Source organism: Hyalella azteca, unplaced genomic scaffold (genome assembly GCF_000764305.2).
Source record: "Hyalella azteca isolate HAZT.00-mixed unplaced genomic scaffold, Hazt_2.0.2 contig10619, whole genome shotgun sequence".
NCBI classification, from domain to species: domain Eukaryota; kingdom Metazoa; phylum Arthropoda; class Malacostraca; order Amphipoda; family Hyalellidae; genus Hyalella; species Hyalella azteca.
In genome coordinates, this window is record NW_025940651.1 from 33,939 (window position 1) to 60,650 (window position 26,712).

The following is a 26,712-nucleotide window of genomic DNA, read 5'->3' on the forward strand; positions in this document are numbered from 1 at the left end:
GGAAAACCGATTTTTTTCGCGACTTACTAACATCGTAACATGGGGGTTACGTAACTTACGTTACCCACTCACCTTTATGGCTTTATTTACTAACATGCATAGTGGCAAACCAGAGCTTTTTTAGAATCAGTTCATTTTTAATTTCCTCATTTACTCGAGAAAATGGATTTCAGATTCGTAATCTACACCCCAAAAAACATATAATTAAAAAAAAACACCCTTTTTTTGGATGTAGTTAATCTGCAATAATACCGATTTGGGTTTGCAAAAATGAACTTTTTATTTACGCTTTGACTTTTAGTCTGGTAGTAAAATCTCTTAACATTCTCCTTAGTTAGACCTTAGTCCTTATGTTTTGAGGTTTCCTGATTTTTAGCTAATGATTGATATTATGATGTGCTTAATCATCATCCTCTTGAATCTTGCTTTCTGCCATTTTAGGAGCTTGAGTCTTTGAGATTTCCACAAAATGAATTGGTTTTTTTTTTTGTGCTAGTTATATTGTACATTGAAACCTCACAAAGTCACAACACTGTCAACACAATTTACAATTTTCTCTGAAAATTACAAATTTTAATTTAATAGCCTATCTGGCTTTGCAAATACATCCATTATGGACATAAAATCTAGAAAAATATTGAAAATTATTTCGAACTCTTCATATCAGCAGCAGAGCAGCCAAATAACATTTCTTCTGTATCTACATAGTGGTGCGTAATTGTTGTATGCATAAAGCATGCGTGTGCCAAAGGCCCGCTGGGCCAAAGGACAAATGGGTCTTTTTTTATTATGGGTGGTGACAATAAGGGGTTTGATTGGGAATTGGGATAGTGTTGGATGAAAAAGAGAAATTAAGCAAGTGAAAGACTAAGGGCTGAAGGTGTGGAAGCAAAGAATGGAGGGCAGGATGGAATTCTAAAATTTACAGTTCATATATTATTTTCGCTACACCTAGACCAGTTTTTCGATACAACATTATTTGAGGCAAAAAAAATTTCTCATTCACCAAATTTCCGTATCAAGAAAAATCATATATTATTGAAAGATAATTAAAGGCATACTGTACTGAGTAATGTGAGTATTACGTCTGTTCCTCCACAAACTGCTCGTGCGCGGCAGCGGGACGTAGAATTGATGGCCGGGATTGCGCGAACACGTGCATGATGAGAATAAATTTTCATTACATTGCACCAACTGTGCACAGCAATAGCTTAAAAAAAGTGAAAATGCGCGGGAAAATTCACCGAAAACATACATCATCCTGAGAGGCTGAGTGTGGGATGTACAGCACATTCTTATCTTATCTGCCCAACCTGCTTGGCAGTTGGCATATGGTCATTTTTGAATTAGTGGTACCTTTAAACCCTCCATTTTTTTTGTTTGCACACAATTGGAGGGATTTTTGACTTTTGAGAGGTAATAACACTGAACTGTCTGAACACATGATGAGCATCACCTGCATTGGCAGTGATCAATTCAATGGATCACATAGGTGACTAATGAAAAAGACCTGGTTTCCTCCAGCTGGTTTCCACTTTCCTGCTTCCTCTGTTACTCTGTGAAAACCCTCTCACCGTCTCATGCTTGTTTCAGCTTTCAGGTGCCAGCCTCCGCAGGTAACCACTGCACACTGGCAACCTGCTTTCACTGTGTAGGCTACGACCCTTACTGCTCATATTCTGTTGTGCTTAATCGCATAGTGGCAAAGCAGAGAGTTTTTTAGACTCTCCCTCGAGTTCATTTTTGAGTCCTATAAGTAGACCAGTAAAGTATCCTGGATACCAGCATTATCATACATAAGAAATCGGTTTAAATCTTGAGTAAATGAGGAAATTAAAAATGAACTGAACTGATTCTAAAAAAGCTCTGGTTTACCACTATGCTTAATCGGTTACGCCTGCTGTGACAGGTTGCCCGATGCCCATTGCTGCTAGTGTGACAGTGACACTGCGCAATTTACCAACAAATCCCATTCGAAGCAGGGCAGTGGGAGTGGTGGTCTCCTTCCTCCAGTCCAACAGGAATCCCGCTGCAAACCTGCAGCTAGCCGCTAGGCCTACTCACCTACCGACCCCATTCAGGCCCATTGATGCACCTTCTTTAGTTTCCTTCTGCGGAAATCGTCGCCAAATATTGGTAAATACGTCGACAACTACAAGATCATTTTATGGCGTTAATTTTATGCTGATGCGTCTCCGAAGACTTTCACTCACTCCCTGCACTGCAGTCTGCACGGCTGAACCCTGGGCCTGGCTTCTCAGTGAGACAGCGACCAGCGTTCAGTGAGCCGCCCACAGCTTCTCTTCTTGTTTGATGATTACTGGAGCTTTGGAGACCTGTCCATGTAGCTCCACGTCTGCAGGGGGTTTCAGTTGTTACAGCAGTCCCACCAGTCACACGACTGCTCCACAATTCAGAGACTGCAGCAGTCCCAGCAACTGTGTGCACATGAAGAATGTCATTAGCTTAAAGCATCATAAACATTGTGTCAATTGGTCAGCTACAGCTCATAAAATTGGGGAGTTTATCGTGTGAAGTTACCAGCGCCATCAGCCCGCTCTGGATCTGGAAAACAAGGCGAGTGTAAGTTTGGGGCTTCCTGTCTTTAATTAAAAACAGTGAATTGAGGGAGTCTGTGAAAATGACAATTTTTTCTTGATGTCTGAGGTTGTGTTGTGCCCACACCAATGCCTCATGGATGGCAAAGAGCTCTGGAGCCCACAGCTCCGGGTCCCCGGGACGGCGGCCCGGGAGCGCCGGACCGATCCGGGGTCCGCCAGTCCAGACATAATAATAGCGGTTTCAGCGTTTTAGTAGGCCGTAGGCCTGTCGCTAATTCTTAACATCGCAGAACATTCACAGCATTTTGCGGTCTCGAAAGTCGAAATCACAACTCACTGCTACAATTCTGCTTTGCTTCACCGCCTGGCCTCCTTGCCGATTCTGACCAGAAACTTGGCACAGAGCTGGGGTCGAACCCGTTCCTCTCTGCGTCAGTCATGGTACTCGGAACTGTAACCACTGGGCCACCCTGCCTCCCACTGGGCCATGATTTCCAATTTAGATTAGCTCGATCAAAAAATGTATTTTTCTGTGGTCTTGATGTGCTGGTCGGAGGAAACTTTTCTTGGTATATTTAAACATTGCATATGTAAAAATTTCAAGCTTTATCGACGTTTCAGATGATTTGCAGCCTTTTATTTCTTGTGGGCAACCTTAAATTCGGAAGGATTGGTTCTGGCAGTCTAATGCAGGCTGGTGACTCGCACAAATGCTTGGCGATTGTTTATTTCAGGCGGTTTCTGCATGTGTAGGGTGTGACCTAACACCGCCGGAGGTAAAGTGCGCGTGGTGTTGCTTTTATGTGTTGATCGGTTAGCATGTAGTATTCATCACTCCCGAGAATAAATGCAAAGACAGCTTGCATTTATGCGCAATGCCTATCTCTTTCGCTTCATTCCTCCTCTGGGTTGGGCGACAAGTGGCCTAGAGCGTTCTTTACTCCCTTCGTCTCCGTACTCTATTTTGCAATATGTAAAGCAAGGTGAATGCCTAAATAAAGAAAATTCCGTGTGATGTACATAAGATTCAGGTAGGGAGTTTGGCTGGGACGGTACATCAGTCAAACAATATCGCAGGTTTCCCCAAGGCCATAACGAGAACGAAATACTCGTGTGGAGTATAAAGGCCTGAACTTACGGGATTCTAACACTCATTAGTAGGTATGTACGGTGAAAGTCAGGCCTTATGATTCTGTTGTTACAGTGAATTTACAGCAACAGGTAAGAGAAACGTTACCGCAGCAATTTCTGGCTTGTGGTGGCCTAATGTCCTTGGCGGCGTCGCTTTTTGATCCTACGATGTCGGTTCTTCCTACCGTTAAGTTGCAACTGGCCCACATCGGGTCAGATTGTGTTCATCCTTCTGAGTAGGGAACGTGAGCTGGGTTTAGACCGTATAACGGCTGACCTGATACTCGTGAAATTATGACAGGTTTTTTGTCGCTTTTTAAAGTGAACAAATTGTTAGGTTTGGGACAACTTTCGAGTTGAATTTAAAAAGTTTGGGTTTTTAAAATTTGGTAACCCAAATTTAATAGTTGGGGTTGCCATCCACAATGATCACGGTAATTAATCAGGCCGGGTCATCTGCTCTTGATCGACTACTATAAAAATTTTGAGAAAATAAAAGGATCGCTTGAGTACAATTTTATGTACAAAACAAATTCAAGTACACAAGAGATTTCGATAAAAATATCATGATTCTACACATTCACTTCGGCTTAGTAGCTGAACACAAGACATTTATTTATTACATTATCTAAAATATGCACAGATCGTTAACAAACAACAAAGATCATTGTACAAATGAATGAAGACGACGATTAAAAACTTAATTATATTTAACGCAACTTCGTTCATACAAAAATTAGTTTCTTTATGAAATGTCTGGCTACCTGACCGTAAAATTCAAAACTTATTTTTCGAGGTATGGATGCAAAGAAGTGCAATAAAATCCCAACTAACAAATCAAAATTATTTAGTAACACAAAAAAATTTTACAGAAAAAACTTCATCTGAAATTTACATGCAAAATGTAAACAGATATTTCCTAGACAGCCTGTTCTAGGTCAGAACTCAAGAACCTCGAAAACCGGAACTTATCGAGTCATCTAACATTTTGAATGGAATTAAATTATCCCGAATAATACTTTTGAGATAAACCTGCAGACGAAATTCTTGAAATTTCACTTCAATATCGTGTAAAATATCGAAATTCAATATCATGTTATCCAGGTTAGTCCAGTTCTGTGGAGTTACACACGAATATGTTATAATTATCAGATTAAGTTATACCCACTGCGTTTTATAACGACCTCGTCCCCGATCAGCTAGTAACGATTGCCTCGAACGCTGCTGCCCTACCAACAGCGGTGCCCCTGGCAGGAAGCACCCCTCCCTGTATGCGTCACTGCCTGATTCACTGCAATAAAGTGGCCGCAGCCTCGGGCAAGTCGTATGACACACATCAGTCTACGGCACTTGCCGCCTTCGTTTGCAGGAAGCAAACATTAATTACCAGTTGAAAACGAATAGGGTAATTTACAATAATGCACGATTATCAATATTTTGATTCTATAAGAACATTACATTTCTCGAGAACTTACACCACGCAGCAGCCAGCATAATTGAATTGAATAATAATTACAATAGGCTTCATTAGGCCCCATTTCTTACGGTGTCAAAAGTCCACAATTATAGTCAGTTTGCACAGAGCAAAAATTCCAAATAAGCGAGAATTATTACACCTCGACCAATTCCAAGGATTTGCTCCCAGAAAGCACCAAGGCACCATCGCGCTAGTTCAAAATTTTTTGAAGCACTTTTCAGTGAGAACTCAAGGCTAGCTGTGGTCTTCATTTTACAACAGGAAGTGAATTACTTAATACAATATTTGACTTCAATTCCAGTAACTGTATTGTTCGCGCTGAGACATTGGCTGAAAAGCACACATCACGCAAGATGCAACAATTATTCTTTTGGTTTAATTAATAGTAATAATTCAATTCATGTTAATTAAAGATTGACCGAAAGATAGGTTTTGATTAGGCCACAATCTAGGCTTCTTTTACGCTCGAAACTTTAGACTTGGCTCCTTGCCGCCCTGTCAGTTTCTATGAGGCACTCCCTGACAAGTATCCTGGCATGCACGATGCCGCGTTTGAGCCGTTCAGCGCTGCTTTTGCTGCCAGCGTAGGTGGGGCGGATGTCTTTGCCCATCTCCTCGATGACTGCAAGCAGTTGCTGGTACTTGGACATACCGCCCGTGTTGGTGGTGGTCGTGGGTGCCGTCAACGTAGTGATCAGGTCTGTCTCTGGTGCTGCTTGTAGGCGAGCGAGAGCTTCTGCTTCCTGAATGAGAATGAGGATTTTAGGGCGCATGAATCAATGGAAATTATCACAACTGCTTACAATTGTCTACAGCTACAGGAGAATCTGAACGCTAAAGAAATTTTGTTAGCAAACATGTGTAAACAGCCAAAGGAACAACATTCTGAAATTTAGAAAATTTGAAACGTCAAAACTCATCCAAAACGCCCCTATGGAGGAGCAGACAGGTACCTACGTGTATAGAGCTTTTGACACCATTAGGCCATGAACCAAAATAACCATAGTCAATGCCACAATATGCAATTAATTCTTGACTGAAGTTAAGACGCTAATTGCCTGAACACATCTCCTGTAATGCTTCTTAGCTTAATCAGTAATTCTATCGGCCTAGTTTAAATGATTACATCAACTGTTGTGGACTAGTCGGCTGGTGACATAGCCAATTGTTGAGTCCGTACGTAGACTGTTGATTCACCAGTTTTTGCTGCATCAGATGGTACATGATATGGATAAGAACGTTTACCATTATTGAAAAGTACTCACATCCTTAACATAAAATACTGAATTGAAAAATGTAGGTATGCTTTTCTATCGGTATACATAGGAAGTCATGCTCTTGATAGAAATAAAACAAGCAAACGCTATACAAGTGGCATGGCACTTACATAAGCACACAAGAGTTCATAAAAATATTATGAGAAGTTATATAGAATTCTTGTGGCCACGATAAACACTCCAAAAAAATGTAAATATTACAGAACAAATCATTTTGTAAGCACTTATTTACTCGCCAACCAAGAATGCCTACGAAGTATTACTGATAACATCAGACTGTATCAACGGAGACCATCGTGTCCATGTGTGCAATCAAACATGTTGAAATACATTTTTGAATTCCCAGGGTAAATAAATGATTAGTTTGAAGGAAACTGAGCAGGATAAGATGTTCAAGAAAGTAGTGCCCATTTTTTAAGAGATGGTTAACTCATATGATAACTGCAGTAATAATAGTGGCGTGCGCAATCAACAATAACGAGAAAAAGGGACGCTGATGCACTCCTTGCAAACATTTAGCACTAATTATTAGCGTTTTTACTTGCTGTAATTGATATTAGCAAAATAGAAATTTAAGCACCATGGTTATTTTAGATTATGCTTCCACAAGATCATGACTACCGATAGTTATTTATACTAAACTTACTTTCTGAATGATTTTAGTTACCATCACATAAATCTATAACTACAAATTCCTCACCAGTTTTCGCAGCTCAGCCAAATCGGCTTTACTGAGTCCAGCAGCAGCAGCTGCAGCTTGCATCTGCTGGGCCTCGAGTTTGGTGAGCTGGGCGAGCGTGCCAGGGTCCAGTTTACCAACAATGCTAGGCTCAACCTTAACCAGCTGAGCTAGTGTGTGTATATCCAACTTGCTGAGCGTGTGTGAGTCAAGTTTAGCTATCTGTGCGAGCTGAGCGTCTAGTTTAGACATGGTCTGTGAGTCCATCTTGGCAAGCTGGGCTAGAGCATTGTTATCCAGAGTGCTGAGCGTCTGTATGTCCATTTTCAGAAGTTGGTTGATCGTCGTGTGGTCCAGCTTTGCCAGCATGTGCTGATCCAACTTTGCAAGATGAGCCACTGCAGCGGGATTCATTTTCATCAAAGTTTGAGAGTCAAGTTTTGCCATATTGGTATCCATCTTGGCCATCTTGTGGTGGTCCATCTTATTTGAACTAAGACTAGACTCAGGCTTGCTGTGCTGCCCTGCTGACATACTTTCCATCTTGCTGCTCTGATCAACTTTGACAAGCTGAGCTAGTGTGGCATGATCCAATTTAGACAAAGTGTGAGCATCCAACTTAGCCAACTGAGCCAAGGTATTCGGATCGAGCTTGGAGAGCAAATGAGGATCCATCTTGCTCAGCTGAGCCATCTGAGCAGAATCCATCTTATTGAGAGCATGAGCCGCCCTGGCCTGAGCCTGCATGAGTGCGTCGTGACGAACTAGTTGCGTCAGGGCTGTGTGGTCTAGTTTGGAGAGAGTGTGGGCATCAAGCTTGGCCAAGTGGTTCATAGTACTTGTATCCAATTTAGCCAGCATCATGGGGTCGAGCTTTGTAAGCTGATTTAAAGCAGCCTGATCAATCTTCTTCAGGATGTGAGGGTCAAGTTTAGCAAGCTGAGCTAGCATGGCCTGGTCGTTTTTGGACATGTTCATTGTGGTAGGAGAAGCAGCAGCAGCAGCTGCGGCAGCGGCAGCCGCCGCATCCACTTTCACAAGCTGTGTCAAGGTTGCATGGTCTAATTTACTAAAGCTGGCAGCATCGAGTTTGGAAAGCTGTGCCAATGTGTTAGGATCAAGCTTTGACAGCAAATTATGATCAAGTTTAGCCAGTAAGTTGGCTGTTGCAAGACTAGCTTCCTGCAACTTGGCTATGTATGCTGTGTCACTTTTGCTGTGGTGCGAGGAGTGTGGTGATGGCAGGCCTACCGAGAGAGAGGAATGAGGCACTGATGAGTGAGGAGAGGGGTAGGAGTGGGAAGAGTGGTCACTGGACTTCCCAGCACCAGATGAAGAGCTCATCAGCTTGACATCCACATCATTGCGGTAGCCAGCAGCTGCCACAGCAGCAGCCGCAGAAGATAGAGTTATGGGGTCTAAGCTGACACCCATCTTGGCCAAGAGGGCAAAGTCAATGGGAGGCTGTAGCTTTGCTAGTGATTCCATTGTGGCTTGTTGTGACGATGACAAGCCCTTGTCATGCCTGAAATAAAAGATTACTGTCAATCAAAGCTTTTACACTACAATTCCTAGCTAAAACAGTAATATACTACCAATTCAACAACCAAAAAAAGATGAGAGAAAAAAAGTAGTAGTGATTGTACCCAACAGGAAAAGTGTGGAAACGGAAGTCTTCTTTTTGCATTTTTACATTTCTTACGCCACCCCAGCACCACTATCAGCAGTGAGAAGCAAGAAACAGCATCGTGCATCAGCTGGCCCAAAGGGGGCAAATGCACGTTAGTCAAAGGTGGCAATACATCAGGGCCTGGGACTGCTATGACCAAAACATACACAAAGGATACAGTACTAAAGAATAATGTAAGTTGGAATGTGTCTCATACTACAAGTTGATAGATAGTGGAACAGGCACTTTAAGGACAGCAATAATACCCACAGCAATTTTGGGTATGATTATCACACTGTATCAGAAGAAATGACCAGATTATGCCAGCATTTAAATGTTTAAAGTTTTTTATGCGAAATTAAATAAGTAAATATATGGTATATTATTTGGCAGTTGGGCAGCAAATCTGTCAGAAGAAATATTTTGGCAGGTATAAAAACTACAACTCAATAGCTTAAGTATAGGAAATCAAAAATGCAGATTGTGTGTAATGTAGATATGTTGCTTGCAATTAATACACTAGACCTTAAAATATGAGCCATTGAGTCTACAAAATAGTATTTATACTGAGGAATTGAACAGATCCTCAAGTTGTTATGAGCAATAGTCAAAAATTTTTTGAGTGCAAATTATAGACGTTACTATATCTATATGATGAGCTATGATGTTAGGCAGTTAGAAAATAAAAAATTTAGCAGCACTAGGAGTATCTCCTATGGAACACAAGTTGAAATAGAAAAAAAGCAATTCAGATGTAAAAAGTGAAAAAGTAAGTAGAAAGGGCAGAAAATTATTAGGATATGGGCAGGTAATAAATAGCAATTTGGTGGCAATAATCCTCTACACACCCTTTATAGCACTTCTACCTTGCATAAAATAATGGAAGCAGACTTAGAGGCAAGACTGAAAGTGACGAGAATCCCTACCTAGGAATTGGTGGCAGGGAGTCAATAAGTGAGCTAAGAGAAGCAGAGTTGAAGGAAGAACTTGAGTAAAAGTCTCTATGAGAATCTAACTGCTTCTCTATGGCTCTTATAATCTTGGCTTCACTTCTCTTCTCTCGCATTCTAAGCCTGGCCTCCAGCCTCCTCATATGAATGGTCTTCTTCCTAAATCTTGGCATATCAATTTAGCTCATAACAAATCTGGAACTCGTTCTGTAAGAACACATGGTAAAAGTTAGCAGCATGACTAGAACTTGAATTTCAAGTACAGCAAGGCTTCTATCATGTTCCAACTCAGCTGTATTCAGTTATTAAAACAGAAAAAAAGTTATTCTGCAGAGTTGAGATCAGCATGACTTTCTAAAATCAGTTCCACTTGATGTTATGATTGAGTGAATAAATATTTTGATAAGGTCAATAGATAAATTATTTAATCTTTATTAATTAAAATATTAATAATCTTTACTTCACTCAATTGATGTATTGAGCTAACCTTTATATACTTGTCAGAATATCAAGATGAGGTAGAGAGTAATATAATTTTTTTTTTGTTAACTGGTTGAAATTATTTGATCAGAACTATAGTTTCATTCTGGAATCAAATATCAATAAAAATCAGCATATTTTACAGAAAAAGTCACTTTGGCCTGGATTATTATCAGTCGAGTGACTTGTGAAGAATACCTATATAAATACATGTTACAATATACACAGTTAAGGTTATTTTACATTTCACCAGAGGACTGAGGAGTACCTATATATAGATACTGGTAATTTGTATCACAGATTACCAGATTTTTAAGTAAATGCTTCAATTTAGTCAATAGCTAAAAGGGACTTTTAAGTAATCTGTCAGCTCAATGATATAGTTTTTTCAAAAATTTTATGCAAGATAATTTATCTAGCACTAATCTTATAGATCCATCAACAGCAAGAAAGCTCAGGGATTGCTCAGAAAATTTTATACCTTCTATGGGCTATGGTATAGTACTAGAATTGGCCCATGGTCAAAAGTCTAGGGACTTGGCTCTGCTCATCTCACCCACTTGACTGAAGGCTTTTAGTAATGACTAATATTTTAATAAATGATTTTTATGGACTTTGGAGTTGGTATATGACAAAAATAACATCAAACCTGAAGTTATTGTCTTGGAAAAACATACTGTGTTGGCAGGCCTACCGAGACAATCCAATCCTCCCAAAAAAACAATCCAATCCTCCCGGGAATACAATCCTCCCAAAAAAAATTTTCAGGGCTAAAATGTGTTTTTTACATTTTACTTTGTCTTTGAGAACATACAGTATACAAATTAAATTAATACAAAAGTTAAAATTGATCTTAAAGTTAAAGTTTAAGTTGGGGTTGGGCTAACATAAAATTGTAACAAATAATTTATGAAGTATATTTATCCAGCAATAAAAAAAATGCAGGAATACATGCAAATGAACTTTGTCTTTCATCATTTCATGTAAAGGAAATATCTGATGGTGACTTTTCATTGCATCACAATGGGCCTGGGGCCTGGAATGACTATAGGACAAGTTGGGGACTTGGGGTATTGAGGTGCCTAGTTATATCAAGATAATTTTTAATTAGCCATTTTCTTCAACATAAAATTGGCATGGGTTGTTTTTAGAGTTGAGCACTATACTGTATATGCAATATGCCCAAATTATCTAAGCAAATAGTAAAAATTTACCAATAAAATTTCCTATGTAAAGTGTAAACTGCAATTTAGAGTCATAGGTTATTTATTGTCTTCATTTCACATTTTAGTTAACAATTTTACATTAAAGTATTATATATATTCATATTGATATAGTTACCAATATATTTAATACAAATTTTATGCTAATAAATTTTTGTGACAAAGAGAAATTCATTTTAAACAATTTTCCTTTAGACTTTAGTTTATAGCTAGCCTAACTTTTTACTTTTAGAATAGAGAATTTGTAAATAATAAATGAATGATAAAATGTTCTCAGCCTCTCAGGGGCAGTTCATTTATCAAAAAATTTATTTGCGAGAATGAGCTTAGTGAACCAAACTTCTAAACTTAAAGTGTGTTCTACTGTTAGTGTTACCGTGTTACGAACTTAGGCTACGACGTCTGTTAGTGAGAACTGAGAAACAACTTTTTATGATTTACGAAATAAAAAAGATACAAGTCATTTAAAAGATGCTAACTATCGCTATCTAACAATTAACTCAATAACTTAAACTCATCTAGACGAACACTGGATGCTTGCATTGTCAAGTCAAGTGTGAACTGTGTAATTATCATAACCCAAACTAATAATAATGTCCCGTGCCGTCGGTGCCGACTGCCGACGCGTCTAAAAATTTGGGGCAAGCAAGTACAGTTTTCGATACAGTCTCTTGGTCTTGAGAACAAAAATTATAACACATCAAAATGAGGACCATCTAAACAAAATTTATCCCTAAATAAGAATATTAACTTTGCATAGATTATATTACTAGGATCTAACATTCCCAAGAATTTCACGCTTCATTAAAATTTGACGCTTTCGGCACAAGAGCCAAACCAGAGGAACGCGATAGTTAGCGTTCAAGTGAGCTCTTTTACTTGAAAAATGGGCAATTTGGATACGAAACAGAATTACATATATTATTACCTGCTACTTGAGGGTTGATTGCGAGAGTTCTGCATATTGGCCAAGGACAAATTTTCTCTCGTTATGCGATAACTGAACTTGCTACTACGCACAGACAATAGATAAACATACTATACTGGCGTATACTGACAACTGCATGAAAACGAACGCTTGGCATCGATACGGACGTTGCTTTCTCCTCCGAGGATGAAGCCACTAACTTTGCTGCAGCGATATCGCTTGCAGTATGTAATTCTTTTCAATGGACAGTACTGCAGATTACTGATACTAAAATTTTTAGTATATCTACTGAATAGCAACCGCAAAATTAATATTATCATACTAACATTTTAAAGCTTCTACAAGAAATTGAGAGTTGCAAGTCCGTTAGTTGAAAACAACAAACAGGAAAACAATTGACAATATTCGTTTAAGACATTTGAAGTCAACTATCATATGATCAAAGATGGGTTTTGAGATTAAACTATTTGAATTAATGGCAAGTATAACTGTCGCTACGCTTTGAGACACCGAATCGACACTTCAGCGAACTCGCCTGTGAGCTCGAAACTCTGGCACTCATAAATCCTTCAATAATGAACGGATTTTATTCAAATTTGAAATATAAGTAGATAATATCAGTAATTTGCGGACGAAATTTTTTCTGATTTTTACATCAATAACTTTTTTGTTAATGCGGAAAACCTAACTTCATTTTCAACTCTGGCACTCATAAATCCTTCAATTATGAACGGATTTTATTCAAATTTGAAATATAAGTAGATAATATCAGTAATTTGCGGACGGAATTTTTTTCACATTTTTACATCAATAAATTTTTTGTTAATACGGAAAACATAACTTCATTTTCAACTGTGGCACTCATAAATCCGTCAATTATGAACGGATTTTATTCAAATTTGAAATATAAGTAGATAATATCAGTAATTTGCAGACGGAATTTTTTCAAATTTTTACATCAATAACTTTTTTCTTAATACGGAAAACCTAACTTAATTTTCAACTCTGGCACTCATAAATCCTTCAGTAATGAATGGATTTTATTCAAATTTGAAATATAAGTGAATTATAAGTAGTAATTTGCGGACGGATTTTTTTCAAATTTTTACATTCGTTACTTTTTTATTATCACGGAAAACCTAACTTCACGTTCACCTCGCAGGTTAGGTCCTAGTCAGGTCAAGTTTCAGTATTTTGTGGCATTAACAAAAAGTAATTGACGTAAAAATCTGAAATAAATCCGTCCACAAATTACTGATATTATCTACTTATATTTCAAATTTGAATAAAATCCGTTCATTATTGACGGATTTATGAGTGCCACAGTTGAAAATTAAGTTAGGTTTTCCGTATTAACAAAAAAGTTATTGATGTAAAAATCAGAAAAAATTCCGTCCGCAAATTACTGATATCATCTACTTGTATTTCAAATTTGAATAAAATCCGTTCATTATTGAAGGATTTATGAGTGCCTGAGTTGAAAATGAAGTTAGGTTTTGCATTCGAGTTCGCAGGCCAGTTCGCACGCGAGTTCGCTGAAGTGTCGGACCGGTCTTTGGGACTGAGAACGAAAGACCCGAAAATCTTAAATTGTGTGGATGATAGAAATACGATGTACACGAGATTGTATGGAGATGACACGACCGATTTCGATTACAAAATAATATTTCATTGGGTTTCTGAATGCGCCTTAACATCCAGCTTGAACGCTAATAGGTTGGTAGACCTTCATTCAGATATAGATAACCCATCTCGTTCCGTTGGAAATTTATGTCTTATTTTTTACTTCAAGCTTCCTTTCCTAGCACAATTAATCATGTGGATGCAGTAGTACGCTGTTGTAAACGAGTCGACGCCTGCGCTAAACATTTATTACTTTTACGATGCAAATGTGCAAGACCTTTAAATGTTCCTCAACTAAAATAGGCTAAGAACCACTACTATCCTGAAGCAGTGCTGTTCAAACTGCATCAGAAATAATTTGTGTATATCATGGGAATTCAAGACAGAGAAAATATCATCCAAATCCTTCATCAATATTGAATACGACTATATCGTTCTTACCCAGTTTTTTTGTGCATTACACAATGAACACCAAGTGGAGTATTTCTTAACAACGCAAAATAGTATCGCTTTACTTTCTTCGTGAATCTATTCAAATTAACTTTGGAATTATGAGACCAGGAATGCAGAGAACATCCATAATGGAAACTCCTAAAACTCTTTGAGATTTTCTTAACAAATTTCCGATGAACTAAACTATGCATCATTCCCACAGAGGATATCCCATTTTTGCAGAATCCGGAGCGCTTACTTCGGGAACGGTCGATCAAGCATTAACCTAACACCAAACGATATAGAATACCAAGGTTTAATGAAACAAAATATGCCTCAGGAATGAATAAAGTAATTAAAAAATATTCTAGTCTACGGTACGAAATACTATAGTCAAATTTGAAGCATTCCGAAAAAGAGACAAGACTGTCGTAGTTACGCCCGTAGAAATTAATAACTCTGAACTGCATGTAACATACTTGTTGCCATCGAGAAATATCATAACATCATTTAAATCAGATGACATCATTATATATAAAACTAAATGAAAGATTTCTTTCGAATCAAATAAGTTTCCACATTGAACGTAAAACGGCAATTCCCACACATAATCCGATCTGATAAAACTAGAGAATAGCGAGACCGGAACGACGAATTCAATTAAAGCCTTCAAAAGTAAAGCTAATGTTAAACCATCAAATGTTCCTGGCTCAAGATCAGAAAACGAGCTACCTAACGAAAAGTGAGCCCTAGAGTAAGCCGTTCAATTCCCGTAATAAATGCATTTCCAGTTTCAGATTAACATGATGCAATCGTGCAAAATTTCCTCCCAAAATAATTCTAACAACTAATTGGTTGGCGGTGAGAGGAATTTTCTCCGGGCAGGCCTTTTTACATCACTAGAAATTTCGAATTGTGGGTCCCTAGAATGTTATTAGTGCAGAAAGCACCACGTAAAAAAATCAACTGATGATGTCTTAAACGGCGAACCGACAAATCCAGTTGCTCCTTACTCTCATAATTTACCCTATCGACAAAATAATTTCCATGTCTAATATTCCGTTAATGGAGGAAAGTTAGAAGGGCATGTGATGGGCTTCGAATGATAATAATGTAATTCATAAGGCACATTTGTTCATAAATGCGAAATCGTATTGAAATGTAATGAACACAAATAACAGCAAAATTCGTCGCTTAAAAAGTACACACCTAGCCAGCACGTTGCACTTCATGCTCTTTGGAGAGCATAACAAACGTTTCTCAGTATCCTAACTTTATTAACAATATAACGTAAGTAGACGGTAAATTATTAACAATATAACGTGAGTAGACGGTAAATTCATCAGTGACACGTTGCAAAAGCCTTTTGCTTTCTTCTGAAAAATATCAAAATGGCAATAGCCCTGCCGGCTTATAAGGAAAGCGATAACATGCATGCAGCACGGATTCTATAAAACATACGCGTGAAAAAAAAAAACGTTCTCTTCATCGCCAATTGCTCAGTTCAATCGCAAACACCAAATTTTACGCATGGTGTGAACGAAATTCCTTAGAGTAAAACATAAATAGTGAGTAAGAAATAATAATTCGGGGAAAAAATCGGGTCAAGGAGCATGAATAATGTAGCAATAATGTATGAGATATCCAACTTCAATAATATAAAGAAAATTTATGGAGTGGAACGTAGTACTACAGGAATGTTGGTGAGAAATCAAACCAATAAAAAGGAACAACGTAGTCGATATCAGGTAAACGTAATTTACAGCATCCGGCCTCACAGAGATATGCAAGAAAAATGTTGACACAAATATTTATGTAAGCAAGTTATTCATGGCACTCATGACGGGAATGAAACATGGGCTACCTTATTCATTAATAAATTTATATCACTATTGGAAAAGAATCCTGTAACATGAACTGAAAAATGTAAGAGGATTGAGAATAGCGAAATTGCCAAACCAGCATTAAAGAAATTCAGGCAAAAGTTTTAATCCCAACTGTACAGGCGAACAACATTTGCTCCGGTTGTTGTAGAGTATTCAGTCACAATAATTACAAATAAATCAAAATAATCTTAAACGATTAAAAGTAACATTTCCAACAGTTTGTTTATATACGAGTTCATCGCATGATATTGTGCAGGCCTTTATAATTGTCCACGCATTGTGACTAACGGCAGACGTGGGATGTTTAGATTTTATTTGGAATGTAAGCCTCAGAATTTATAAGTTAAACTATAGTTATAGTTGTACAATGTACATGTAATTTGATTCATGCAAATATTATTCTCATCTATGATATTAAGGTCATGAAAAAAAGATGTTGATCTCCTAAACAGTGCAAATAGAATGCCATTTTGTACAACACTCTGCTGAGCTACGCTTGAACGTCAACATCAGGAAGGCTTAGCAGAGGAGAGGTAAGACAAATTTTATGGCCGAGTCAACTTCTCAGCAGAGATTTTGTGCAAGAAAAAAATCAGAATAAATACTTAAGGTAGATAATCGAACTTATAGTCAAAAATATTAAAAAATGTTACATGAAAGTACAACAGGTGCTTTATGAAAGACGAGGTGGCAGACTTGCCGCTTGAGGTTGAGTTATTCATAAAAAATATATATTCATCAACAAATTCTGCTAGTTTTTCCAAGTGTAGATCTACAGGACAGGACTTAAACTTCAACAACTACAGATTTATCCGCCGAATATTTGTGCAATATATAAATTACCGAAATAAATCTGGCGCACGACCGCGTCTGAGTATTGACAAGCATGGAAGCCCGTTCACTCATGGTTCACTAGCGGCCAAGAAGGTAAAAAAAAAAACATTTTTCAGAGGAATACATAACCATTTTGTATCTTGGCACAAAAAAAGAGGTGCGAAGATAGTTTCCTGCAAGATTGCAGGACGAAGAGCTGCCACCACAGCATAAGTCATTATAAACATCACGAATGAAATAAAAGCGTGAGAAAGAACAGCCCAACATGTGCGACAATTGAAGCTTATTATCATTTATTGTGTTGATTAGCGGTTTTCGCGAGTTCTTCTAGCTGCATTGACAAATTAGGCATAGCAAGACCTCATGAAAGAGAGCCGTGGTTTCTCTTGAACTATGGCCATGTTTCAAGATAACACACGCACCACATAGCCATGATGAGTGGACGGAAAAGCAAGGCACATTTGTTTCTTTTTAATGCAATAAAAAAAAGTTAGGCCACACACCCATACTTCTAGAGAGCAGTCATAAGGCACATCAATAAGGAAGCTAAACATTTCCGTAACAAGTGATCTAAAAATGTGTACCTATAGGAATGATGAGTTTTATACTATTTATTGCTACAAAATTAGTGAGAAAATCGTTTTTTTAACCTAATGTAGAAAAATGAACGAGAAAGAAGATGAATATGATAAAAATCAGACACTGAATCACGTAAGCGACTGAGAAACGTTCAACAAACATTCAGTAAACAACATTCAATGAGAAAGTTCAATAACTCTCATTAAAGAGAGGTATGGGAGTTAACAACACTTACATTTAGGAATATCTTTAACTAATACTGAGTATATTTCTCTTGATTAAACTAGTCGGAAGGTTTCGAGCGCGATAAACTACCTCGACAGCTGGGATATTGGTCGTGAGCATCGTGGCATATACAATGCTTGGTAGATAACATGGTGGAAAGGTTCGTTTGTCTATAACGTCATTAAAAAACGATACCAAGCCTTATAATATATATGAAAATAACGTATCGAATCTAATTATCTCATTCACAACGGAAATTGTGACAATGAATAGCGTTTATTTTTGACACGTAATTCACAATTAAACATCTTGTATATTTAATATTGGCTTTGTAACGAATAAAAATTTGAAGACATCATGCTAAATTTAAAATCTCAAAATTACTCGCACGTCCGTTACACAATAAAACACTTCAAATATTTGTCCTCCATCCATCCTACCATTAGTGTTCCCAGATTCTCAAAGTCTTAAAGTGCTCACGAATTCACGAGATGTGACGCAATAGTTACTCATAAATATCAATTTTTGTACCACTTGATTAAAAACCGAGTTTGTTGACAACTTAATTTTAATACACATGAACGAAATATGGTGCAATTTCCGCAGGTCAACGATTAAGGCTGAGATTCTTGCAAGACTTAAATGTTTTTGATGTCAATACGAAGAGAAGGTTCATCTGTTGAGATCTGACGGTGCTTCTTCCAACTTACGCCAAACCACCTGCAGGATATGAAGTCGACGTCTAATTAATTCACCTCACACACCCAGGACAAAATCAAATTAGCATTTTATGATAAAAGGAAAATAAGCCAATATAACTGAAAATACCGGCACTAACTAGGTTGCTGAAATTAACTGGATTGAATAGAAGAAGCTGATACTGCGCGCAATGGCCCATAAAATCACAAAATATATCAGAGGCATCTAACTGAATAAACGGTCTATCAAGGCAATATAGGTAGTTAATAATATTGTCTTTATTTGCTTATGAAGCTTATGAGGCATTCATAATAAATCGTTCTTAAAGCTTGCATCAGAATCCACGTTCAGCAAGACAGAGTGACACTTTCCATCACTACTCACATTACACATCTGGTGCAGCAAGGCAGAACAACACCTGCCATCACAACTCACATTACACATCTGGTGCAGCAAGACAGAGCAACACCTGCCATCACAACTCACATTACACATCTGGTGCAGCAAGGCTTTCTCGTTGTCAGTGAGGGCGCCATCTTTCTCTTTGGACGCCATGTGGGAGCGAGCTGGTGGCGGATCCAGAGGGTCCAGCTGGGCCTGCAGGTTTGGATGCGGAGAACTTGACGCGCTAACGCTGCCTCGGCCTTTTGGTAGGTGTCTGCAGGTGTGAACAGTAGTCAGCAAGCAATATAAAATAGACTTAATTTCAGACTTACCAGATTTTCCTTTACATCATCATTCAATGGGATGCCAACGCATTTTTATGAGGACAGAAATTGATTTAGTGCTGGCGATATAGCATTTTTTTTAGTACATAATTATATTTGCTGGAATATTCTTGAACAAGTTTTCATGAATATAACATACAAGAGCATATATAATGCAAACAAGAGAATAATTATCACCGGGGGTGCGAAATAGAAGAAGCCTTGTGCTGGGTGACGATGGTGGCAGACTGAGGGCGCGGGTGTGGAGGAGGACGGTGGTTGGAAGGAGCGCTGAAGGCGGACAGCGGAGCTGGGGGCGCTCCTGAGAGCTGCTCCTGCACCTCAAGCACCCGCAGCGCCGCAGCCACGGCAGGAGGCCGGCACACCAGCGGCGGGGAGAGCAGGTCGTCCTCAGACTCATAAGATCCTGTAACGGTTCCGTAACTATTACAAGTGAACACTACAAATTCCGTGAAAAAATATGATAAAATTAACATCAGGCGAAGATAAAGCTTAATATAAGGCTGGAAAAGTTGAAATAATTTCTACATAAAAGGAAACAAATGTGCCACACAGTTTACGAAAGACTCGTCGAAAGTGTGACATATAATAATTCAAGAACGAAATACAAGAAGTGGAAAGAAAGCTTCTACAGGTAGGGATGGAAAAGTAGACCACCAGGGAAGTCATACGAATGGTTGATTGAAGTTGTTTAACTTTAGTGACACTCTCAAATAATTAAATTTTGATCATAGAAAGCACTAAAAACACACCTAAACGTTTTTACATCATGCTTGACAATTCAACCTTGCTCTCTTAAATCATTATTCAATGAGGCTTTTCATGTCATGGGTTTTGTATATTTTTCAGCCGGATCTGCTCCGACTCAGGCTAAATTTACACTCATCTAAATAAACAAAATTCCCACTTACAAATTTTAATCTAGTTTAGACAGCAACATTCATTTTCTTGTGGAATCCTTTTTGTGGTTCCGGTACAACAACAATAATGTCGCTCCGTCATCAGCCGCCCAACTCCATGGTCTCTATAATAGGCTATGATATTTCACAAATTTCACTTCATAATTCATCATTAGCAGTAAACAAAAATGTCATCCTTCTAATTGCTTAGCACGTGAAAGCAGCATTAGACAAAACAACACATAGTCAATAGCGCTCTACTATTAAATGACAAAGGAGTTAGTTCCGTAGTTGCTAGCGCTTCAGGTCGAGCTATCTCGCGCCGAAAGTCTCATCGGACATTATTGGCTAGGGGTAGATTACATCACTTGTATTTGGTGTTGTGCGGATCATATGTAGTCAAATGCATTGACTGCCCTCAAGTACTCCACGAGTCGGTCAACATTAGGTATAGTTCCCTCGCTCTGGTTGGGCCAAAATACTTTTTAGGTTTACGTCGGGGTTGTCTTGGCATGGGTAAGGGAAAAATTGCCGCCGGGCATCACCGTAAGACGGACATTCACAGAGGAAGAAATGACAAAGGAAATAGCAGTCATAAAGTTACAGGAAAAAAACGCACCGAGGGGAGCGGGAGCAATGCCGAGGTCCATAGCCCTGAGGTGGTGTGAGAGGGAGTAAGGGGGAGGGTAAGGAGGTCGCTTGCTTGCACCAGCCCCTCCATCTTCCCCTTTGTGCCTCGCCCCTCCAGCCTCAGCTGGTCTTCTTATTCCTCCAGATTCCAGAGTTTGGAGCCGGGTCTCCAGCGATCTGATATACCACAGCACTTGCTCTGCACAAGATTTTATGATTTAAGTAATGCTAACATGAATGTGATTGAGATTATATCAACATATATAATAACATGGATATCACTATATACCTAACCCAGTAGTCAACATAATGGTTTTCCACATGAATAATAAATAATCCTGCAGACAGCTGGGATTCACCAGACATTCAATTTTTGACATAAACAAGAATGATCAAGAAATAAAATAGCAATTTTTAAAGAATAACTGAATTATATGTAGTGGGGCAACACCAATGAAGCTCATTAATACGTTTTGAACCATCGAGAAAGAAAACCTATGAAAGACCTATGTAAGAAGATGCTCATTTGAATACTTAACATCAAGTATGTTGCGACAGAAATGTAAGTAGAAGTATCTATTGTGAAATTTTCCAGAGCATTAGTGAAGTAGAAAACTCACCATTGAAGGGTGTTCTTTGTCTGCCATCATCCAAGAGCCGCTCTCTCGAGCCTGCTCTGCTGAGCCCCAAAGAAGGAGACCCACCAGTTCCTCCGTCGTCGTAGCTTGCAGCGCCCTGCAGCTCCAGCAGAACCTGAGACGGCCACTCATAATTGTTACACTTCCTTTACAACTCATCACTTTTGTGACCTCTATAAATCCAACTAGTAGAAAGGAAGTAGCACCATTATTTAGCATGGCTGAATTAAATATACTTCTATTTAGTACTCAACTTTAACTAACTGCAAATTTATTCATAAAATATCTTCCGAAAATTGAATTGCATCTCTGCTGGCTGACACATCATTGATGACAAGCGCATGAGGCGACCACACCTGTTGATGGTGGGACGGTGTTGGAGTGGTGGCATTAGATGCCGAGTGCGGTGACTCTGCTTCATTATTATTCAGAGCTTCGTCAGGATGTGTGGAAGACGATGACCCGTCACCATCGTCCCGAGCCTGCAAAGGCCGGCCACAGTTGCCGCACGTCGCGTTGCTGCGCTCCTCGTCAAGGTATAAACAAAGCTCCTGCAACACATATCTGCATTAGAACGAATCAAGTTCAGAATGAAGTGATGCTAATACTAACTACTGTTACACAAAACGTGAGTGTTGATGTTACTCTTCCAACAAAGGGAGAACTGAGACTGGTCCTGTCATAAGAAGTGATATTGTAATAGAGCCTCCAACACAGGAATACAATACAATATTGTATTGAACTAATACAAGTTTAGCATCACAAGATGGCAATACCTCAGTAAATGAGACAACGGCAACATTATTAAAGCTTCGATGACTTGCTTCATGATACGTTTTACAACACACCACAAGCACAAAGAAGACTAACTGCAACTTTAATTATAATATGGAGGAATAATTACAACTGCATCGCTATTCTTTAACTTCATGCGTTAATATTAACTATTTAAACTAAACCCTTGTTGGATTGCAGAAGTACAACCACTACTTCAAAGCTCAAAACATTTATGAAGTATTACAATGATGCAGTTCACAAGAAGTTAATTCAACTCAAACTTTGAAATTGAAATCACAGCAATGAAGTCCAAACCTTAAGCTCAAGGTTATCAGTGATGAGATGCTGCTGTCGCACTTCAAGCTCCCTCAGTTTGTTTTGGTAGGCAGTTACTTCTTGCCTCATAACAGAAGCGGTGTAGCGGCCAAAGCGCTGCCACTCACGCGCAAGCTTGCGTCCCTTCTGACGATCGTCGTCAAGAAAGCAGCACAAATCTCGTAGCTCCTGTCAAAGTATTAGAATTAAGTCTGAGAGAGCACTAAGTCAAGGAATGAGAAATTAAGCAAAGAAATCTATATAATATACAGAAACTGCAAGTTTAATTTAGAGCACCTTCTCCTGTAATATATATGCAATATATATAGGAAGAAATTACATAGATAATGCAATTGGGATCAATTTGGCATTTAATGATCACTCTGAACTAGTTTTCCAGCAGTAGTTAGTACAAATTTAAAGTAATGGAATCTCAACTAAATAGGGAAAGACCTGGTTGTCATCTGTGAGCCGTTGTAAGTGGTCTTTGAGAGAGCGCAGCTCTTGAGCCAAATTTGCACCTTCAGGCAACCTGACCTCTGCTCCCTCAACCTTGCGGCTGGCATAAGCCTTTGTTTCTCCTTGACTTGGTCTTTCTGCCCCTTGCGAGTAGAGCGGCGCTTCGAGGTATCCTGTAGGTCGGGTGGCTCCAGAACTCTGGATTGCAGGTCGGATCTCAGTTGATTTGTTATAAGCTGGATCACGGCCCCCATACGGAACATTGTGATGGTGTGGCACTGCCTCCACGTCAGGATGGTGTGGTGTGCCTACAGGGACTTGCTGATGGGATGACCCCGCTTGAGTAAGCTTGTGAGGGCCATGAACGGAGGTGTGTTTGTTGTGGTGCTGAGGTGGGGGAGGTCCAGAATAAGATCTTTGTTGAGAGCCACTTGCTCCTTGGTGTGCTTGGTAATGCCATGACTGAGGAATTGAGGAAGATGAAGAATGTGGTTGGTTAGGAATAGAAGAAGATGAGGTATGCTGTTGATGAGGAATTGAAGAAGTATGCTGCTGGTGAGGAATTGAAGAAGAGGTGTGCTGCTGGTGAGGAACTGAAGATGATGAGGAATGCTGTTGGTGAGGTATTGAAGATGAGGTAAGCGATTTGTGAGGAATTGAAGACGCTGAATGCTGTTGGTGAGGAACTGAAGATGTTGGATGTTGTGGGTATGGAATTGAAGAGGCCAAAGAGTGTTGCTGATGATGGCTGGATGAAGGATACCGAAGGGAAGCATGTGGGGGACCAGGATGTGCGACAGGAGGGGGAGGAGGAGGTGGATGAGCAGCCAGGGTATCAGGAGTGGACATTCCAGGGTTGAGACCAAGACGTCATTACCTGCAAAAAATTCAGTGACATTAACTTTCTTCAAAATTTTGCTTGTTGCTGACAAGAAAAACAAAACAATTCTCCAACAATTCCAATGAAACTACAAATGATGTGCCATTTTTTATTGAACTGACATCTTCAATGCAATCAAAAAGCTTCAAGCTGAAATTTCATTCATCAATCCATGTCACAAGCAATTGATTGTACAAAGTAAATAACATTAATTTTTAGCTGCCCAATAATTCAGCGACTTTCCAGAAATTTCAACTCATTTCGTGAACCATACCGAATATCATGTACAATAAAATATGATAACAATAAACAAATAAAATCAATATGTAGGTACCTCAATCCAAAACAAAATGGCGGCCATTTCCGCATGACGGGATATTAAGGGAAACCCCTAATACCCATAATAAGGGACACCTCTAAAACTCATTTACAGTAGGACCTCAGTTAACAAAGGCTCCAGTTAACAAAAACAATCAATTAACAACAAAGAATTTTGATTAACGTGAACCGGGGCTACTCGGGACAGTTTTGAGCGTTTTTTTGTTAATAACTGTTAATAACTTCTTATGATGAAATATTTCATAAACAAGTTTAGGCTCATTTTATAGCGCTTTGCAAGGGCTATCGCATGGCATTGTCAAAAAAATTCCATATGCTATTCATAAGGTGCCAGAAGCAAAAAAAGGAGTTTCCCGTGTAGCCCCGTTGAACGGGGCTACTCGGGACACTGGGAATAAAACTTCATTTCAAAACATTTAAAGCATGCAGAGTGTACTCATCCATTACTAACAGTACTCTGAAGTCCTCCTCTTTCATTGTAGATGATGTAGAGGTAGAATAAATGACATTTTCTGTAATTTTTACTCATTTTTCCTTTATTTATATGATATTGCCATTACATTAATTACCGTATTATTGATGTGACATTATCGTATTATTGATGCGATATTGCCGTATCCATGAACATGCCATTGAGCATTGACAACAACCTTGTCCACTGCAAGCTTCATATCAGCAGCCTTACAGCATTTTTTCTGTACCTATCTACAGGATGGCTTGTAATTTCACAACATTTTAATTGGGTTAAGTAAATTTACTATAAAAAAGATCGTGAAAAACATACCTGAAACAGAAAGGAATGTTTTAGTGACAACCATCATATGTTTTGGAGAAATAAATCATAGTTTAGGTCAATTACTTTTCATTCTATGATGCCTGGTGCACAATTCTATATATGACATTTTATGCACAATTTTGCGATGACCAATGATGCACTAATTTTTTGATAAGTGCAATTTTTCGCTGAGCAAGGTAAATGTAATAAATATTCTTTGTTTTTAATCAATTTTTTCTTAACTGGAGCCTTTGCTAACAGAGGTTCTACTGTTCATGCATTTTTGGGGGTGTCCCGAATAGCCCCGGGGGGGGTGGCCAGAGTAGCCCTGCTGTGCGGAAATGGCCGCCATTTTTTTTTTTTTTTGGAATGAGATAGGACAATTCCATCAATTACATTTTCAAGCCTGACACCTGGGTGCATCTTTTATGTAAGTAAAATTTTTTAATATGGCGAATATTTTTTTTGCTACAGACCTTAGCAGAAGTGACTTTTCAAAATAACATCTTTCACCATTTTTTTCAGGAATTTTTCGAAGCTAGTAAATGTAGTATTTTTCGACTTCCTTTATACTACATAGATAGGAAAAATGTTGAAGTTTATGCCACTATATTTAGTTTTGCAATATTCCAATTAGTTTTGCTACTATAACAGTTTACGCCGTGTCAGAGGACTGTCCCGAGTAGCCCCACCCGTCCCGAGTAGCCCCGGTTGATGGTACATTTAGTTTACCTTGCTCAGCAAAAAACAATTTCACTAAACAAAAAAAAAAAAACGAATCTTCGATCATCACAAAATTGTGCATAGAGTGTCATAGATAGAATAGTGCAGGTGGCAATATAGAATGAAAAGTACCATCAAACGGGGTAAAAAGGGATGGATTTGAGCGTTTTTTGTTAATAACTTCTTACCATGAAACATTTCAGAAACAAGTTTAGGCTCATTTTATAGCTCTTTGCGAGGGCTGTCCAATGGTATCTTCAAAAAAATTCCATACGCTATTCGTAAGGTGCCAGACGCAAAATAAAACTGTCCCGATTTAACCCTCAAAGCGGGGTAATCCAGGACACTTGCAATAAAAGTTAATTTTAAAACATTTGAAGCATGCAGAGTGTACTCATCCATTACTAACAGTACTTTGAAGTCCTCCTCTTTCATTGTAGATGATGTAGATGTAAAATAAATGACATTTTCTGTGATTTTTACTTGTTTTTCCTTTATTGATATTATATTACCATATTCATTAATTACCGTATTATTAATGTGATATTACTGTATCTATGGACATGCCATTGAGCATTGACAACAACCTTGTCCACTGCAAGCTTCATATCAGCAGCCATGTAGCATTTCTTAAGTATCTGTAGCATACGGGATGGTTTGTAATTTCGCACAATTTTAATTGAGTCAAATGATTTCACTATAACAAGAAAGATCGTGAAAAACATACCTGAAACAGAAAATAGTGTTTTATTAACAACCATCATATGTTTTGGAGAAATAAATCATAGTTTAGGTCAATTACTTTTCATTCTATGATGCCCGGTGCACAATTCTATTTATAGCATTCTATATACAATTTTGTGATGACCATTGAGGCACTAATTTTTCGATAAGTG

At 38.6% G+C, this 26,712-nt stretch overlaps 2 protein-coding genes across 3 annotated transcripts; both read right to left on the reverse strand.

Annotated features, from left to right (window-relative positions):
• Nucleotides 1-4,197: 4,197 nt before the first annotated feature.
• LOC108668573 lies at nucleotides 4,198-12,545 on the reverse strand. Of its 2 annotated transcripts, XM_047882514.1 has the most exons (4): nucleotides 12,376-12,545; nucleotides 9,721-9,951; nucleotides 7,147-8,650; nucleotides 4,198-5,912 (listed from the first exon to the last, which is right to left on the reverse strand). In XM_047882514.1, exons 2-4 carry the CDS (start codon nucleotides 9,915-9,917, stop codon nucleotides 5,643-5,645), a joined length of 1,971 nt encoding a protein of 656 aa, XP_047738470.1. In that variant the 5' UTR covers nucleotides 9,918-9,951; nucleotides 12,376-12,545; the 3' UTR covers nucleotides 4,198-5,642. The 2 variants fall into 2 exon arrangements, with proteins under 2 accessions (XP_047738470.1, XP_018011303.1); XM_018155814.2 differs by lacking the exon at nucleotides 9,721-9,951 and having other exon boundaries at nucleotides 12,376-12,544.
• A 2,217-nt stretch (nucleotides 12,546-14,762) lies between these two features.
• LOC108668572 lies at nucleotides 14,763-23,976 on the reverse strand. The gene is made up of 8 exons (XM_018155812.2): nucleotides 23,094-23,976; nucleotides 22,641-22,829; nucleotides 21,905-22,099; nucleotides 21,531-21,663; nucleotides 20,900-21,109; nucleotides 19,559-19,787; nucleotides 19,140-19,311; nucleotides 14,763-18,674 (listed from the first exon to the last, which is right to left on the reverse strand). Exons 1-8 carry the CDS (start codon nucleotides 23,946-23,948, stop codon nucleotides 18,627-18,629), a joined length of 2,031 nt encoding a protein of 676 aa, XP_018011301.1. The 5' UTR covers nucleotides 23,949-23,976; the 3' UTR covers nucleotides 14,763-18,626.
• Nucleotides 23,977-26,712: the final 2,736 nt, after the last annotated feature.

What these genes read in the sequence shown, in the direction of transcription:
- LOC108668573 (XM_047882514.1), bottom strand. Translation starts at nt 9,917, where the DNA reads ATGCCAAGATTTAGGAAGAAGACCATTCATATGAGGAGGCTGGAGGCC. An exon ending in TCCCTGCCACCAATTCCTAG is followed by an intron (nt 8,651 to 9,720) that starts GTAGGGATTCTC and finishes CTTTTATTTCAG; the next exon opens with GCATGACAAGGGCTTGTCAT. An exon ending in TGGCTGAGCTGCGAAAACTG is followed by an intron (nt 5,913 to 7,146) that starts GTGAGGAATTTG and finishes ATTCTCATTCAG; the next exon opens with GAAGCAGAAGCTCTCGCTCG.
- LOC108668572 (XM_018155812.2), bottom strand. Translation starts at nt 23,948, where the DNA reads ATGTCCACTCCTGATACCCTGGCTGCTCATCCACCTCCTCCTCCCCCT. An exon ending in CATTGCTCCCGCTCCCCTCG is followed by an intron (nt 19,788 to 20,899) that starts GTGCGTTTTTTT and finishes GAACCGTTACAG; the next exon opens with GATCTTATGAGTCTGAGGAC. An exon ending in TCTTCTATTTCGCACCCCCG is followed by an intron (nt 19,312 to 19,558) that starts GTGATAATTATT and finishes TCACACCTGCAG; the next exon opens with ACACCTACCAAAAGGCCGAG.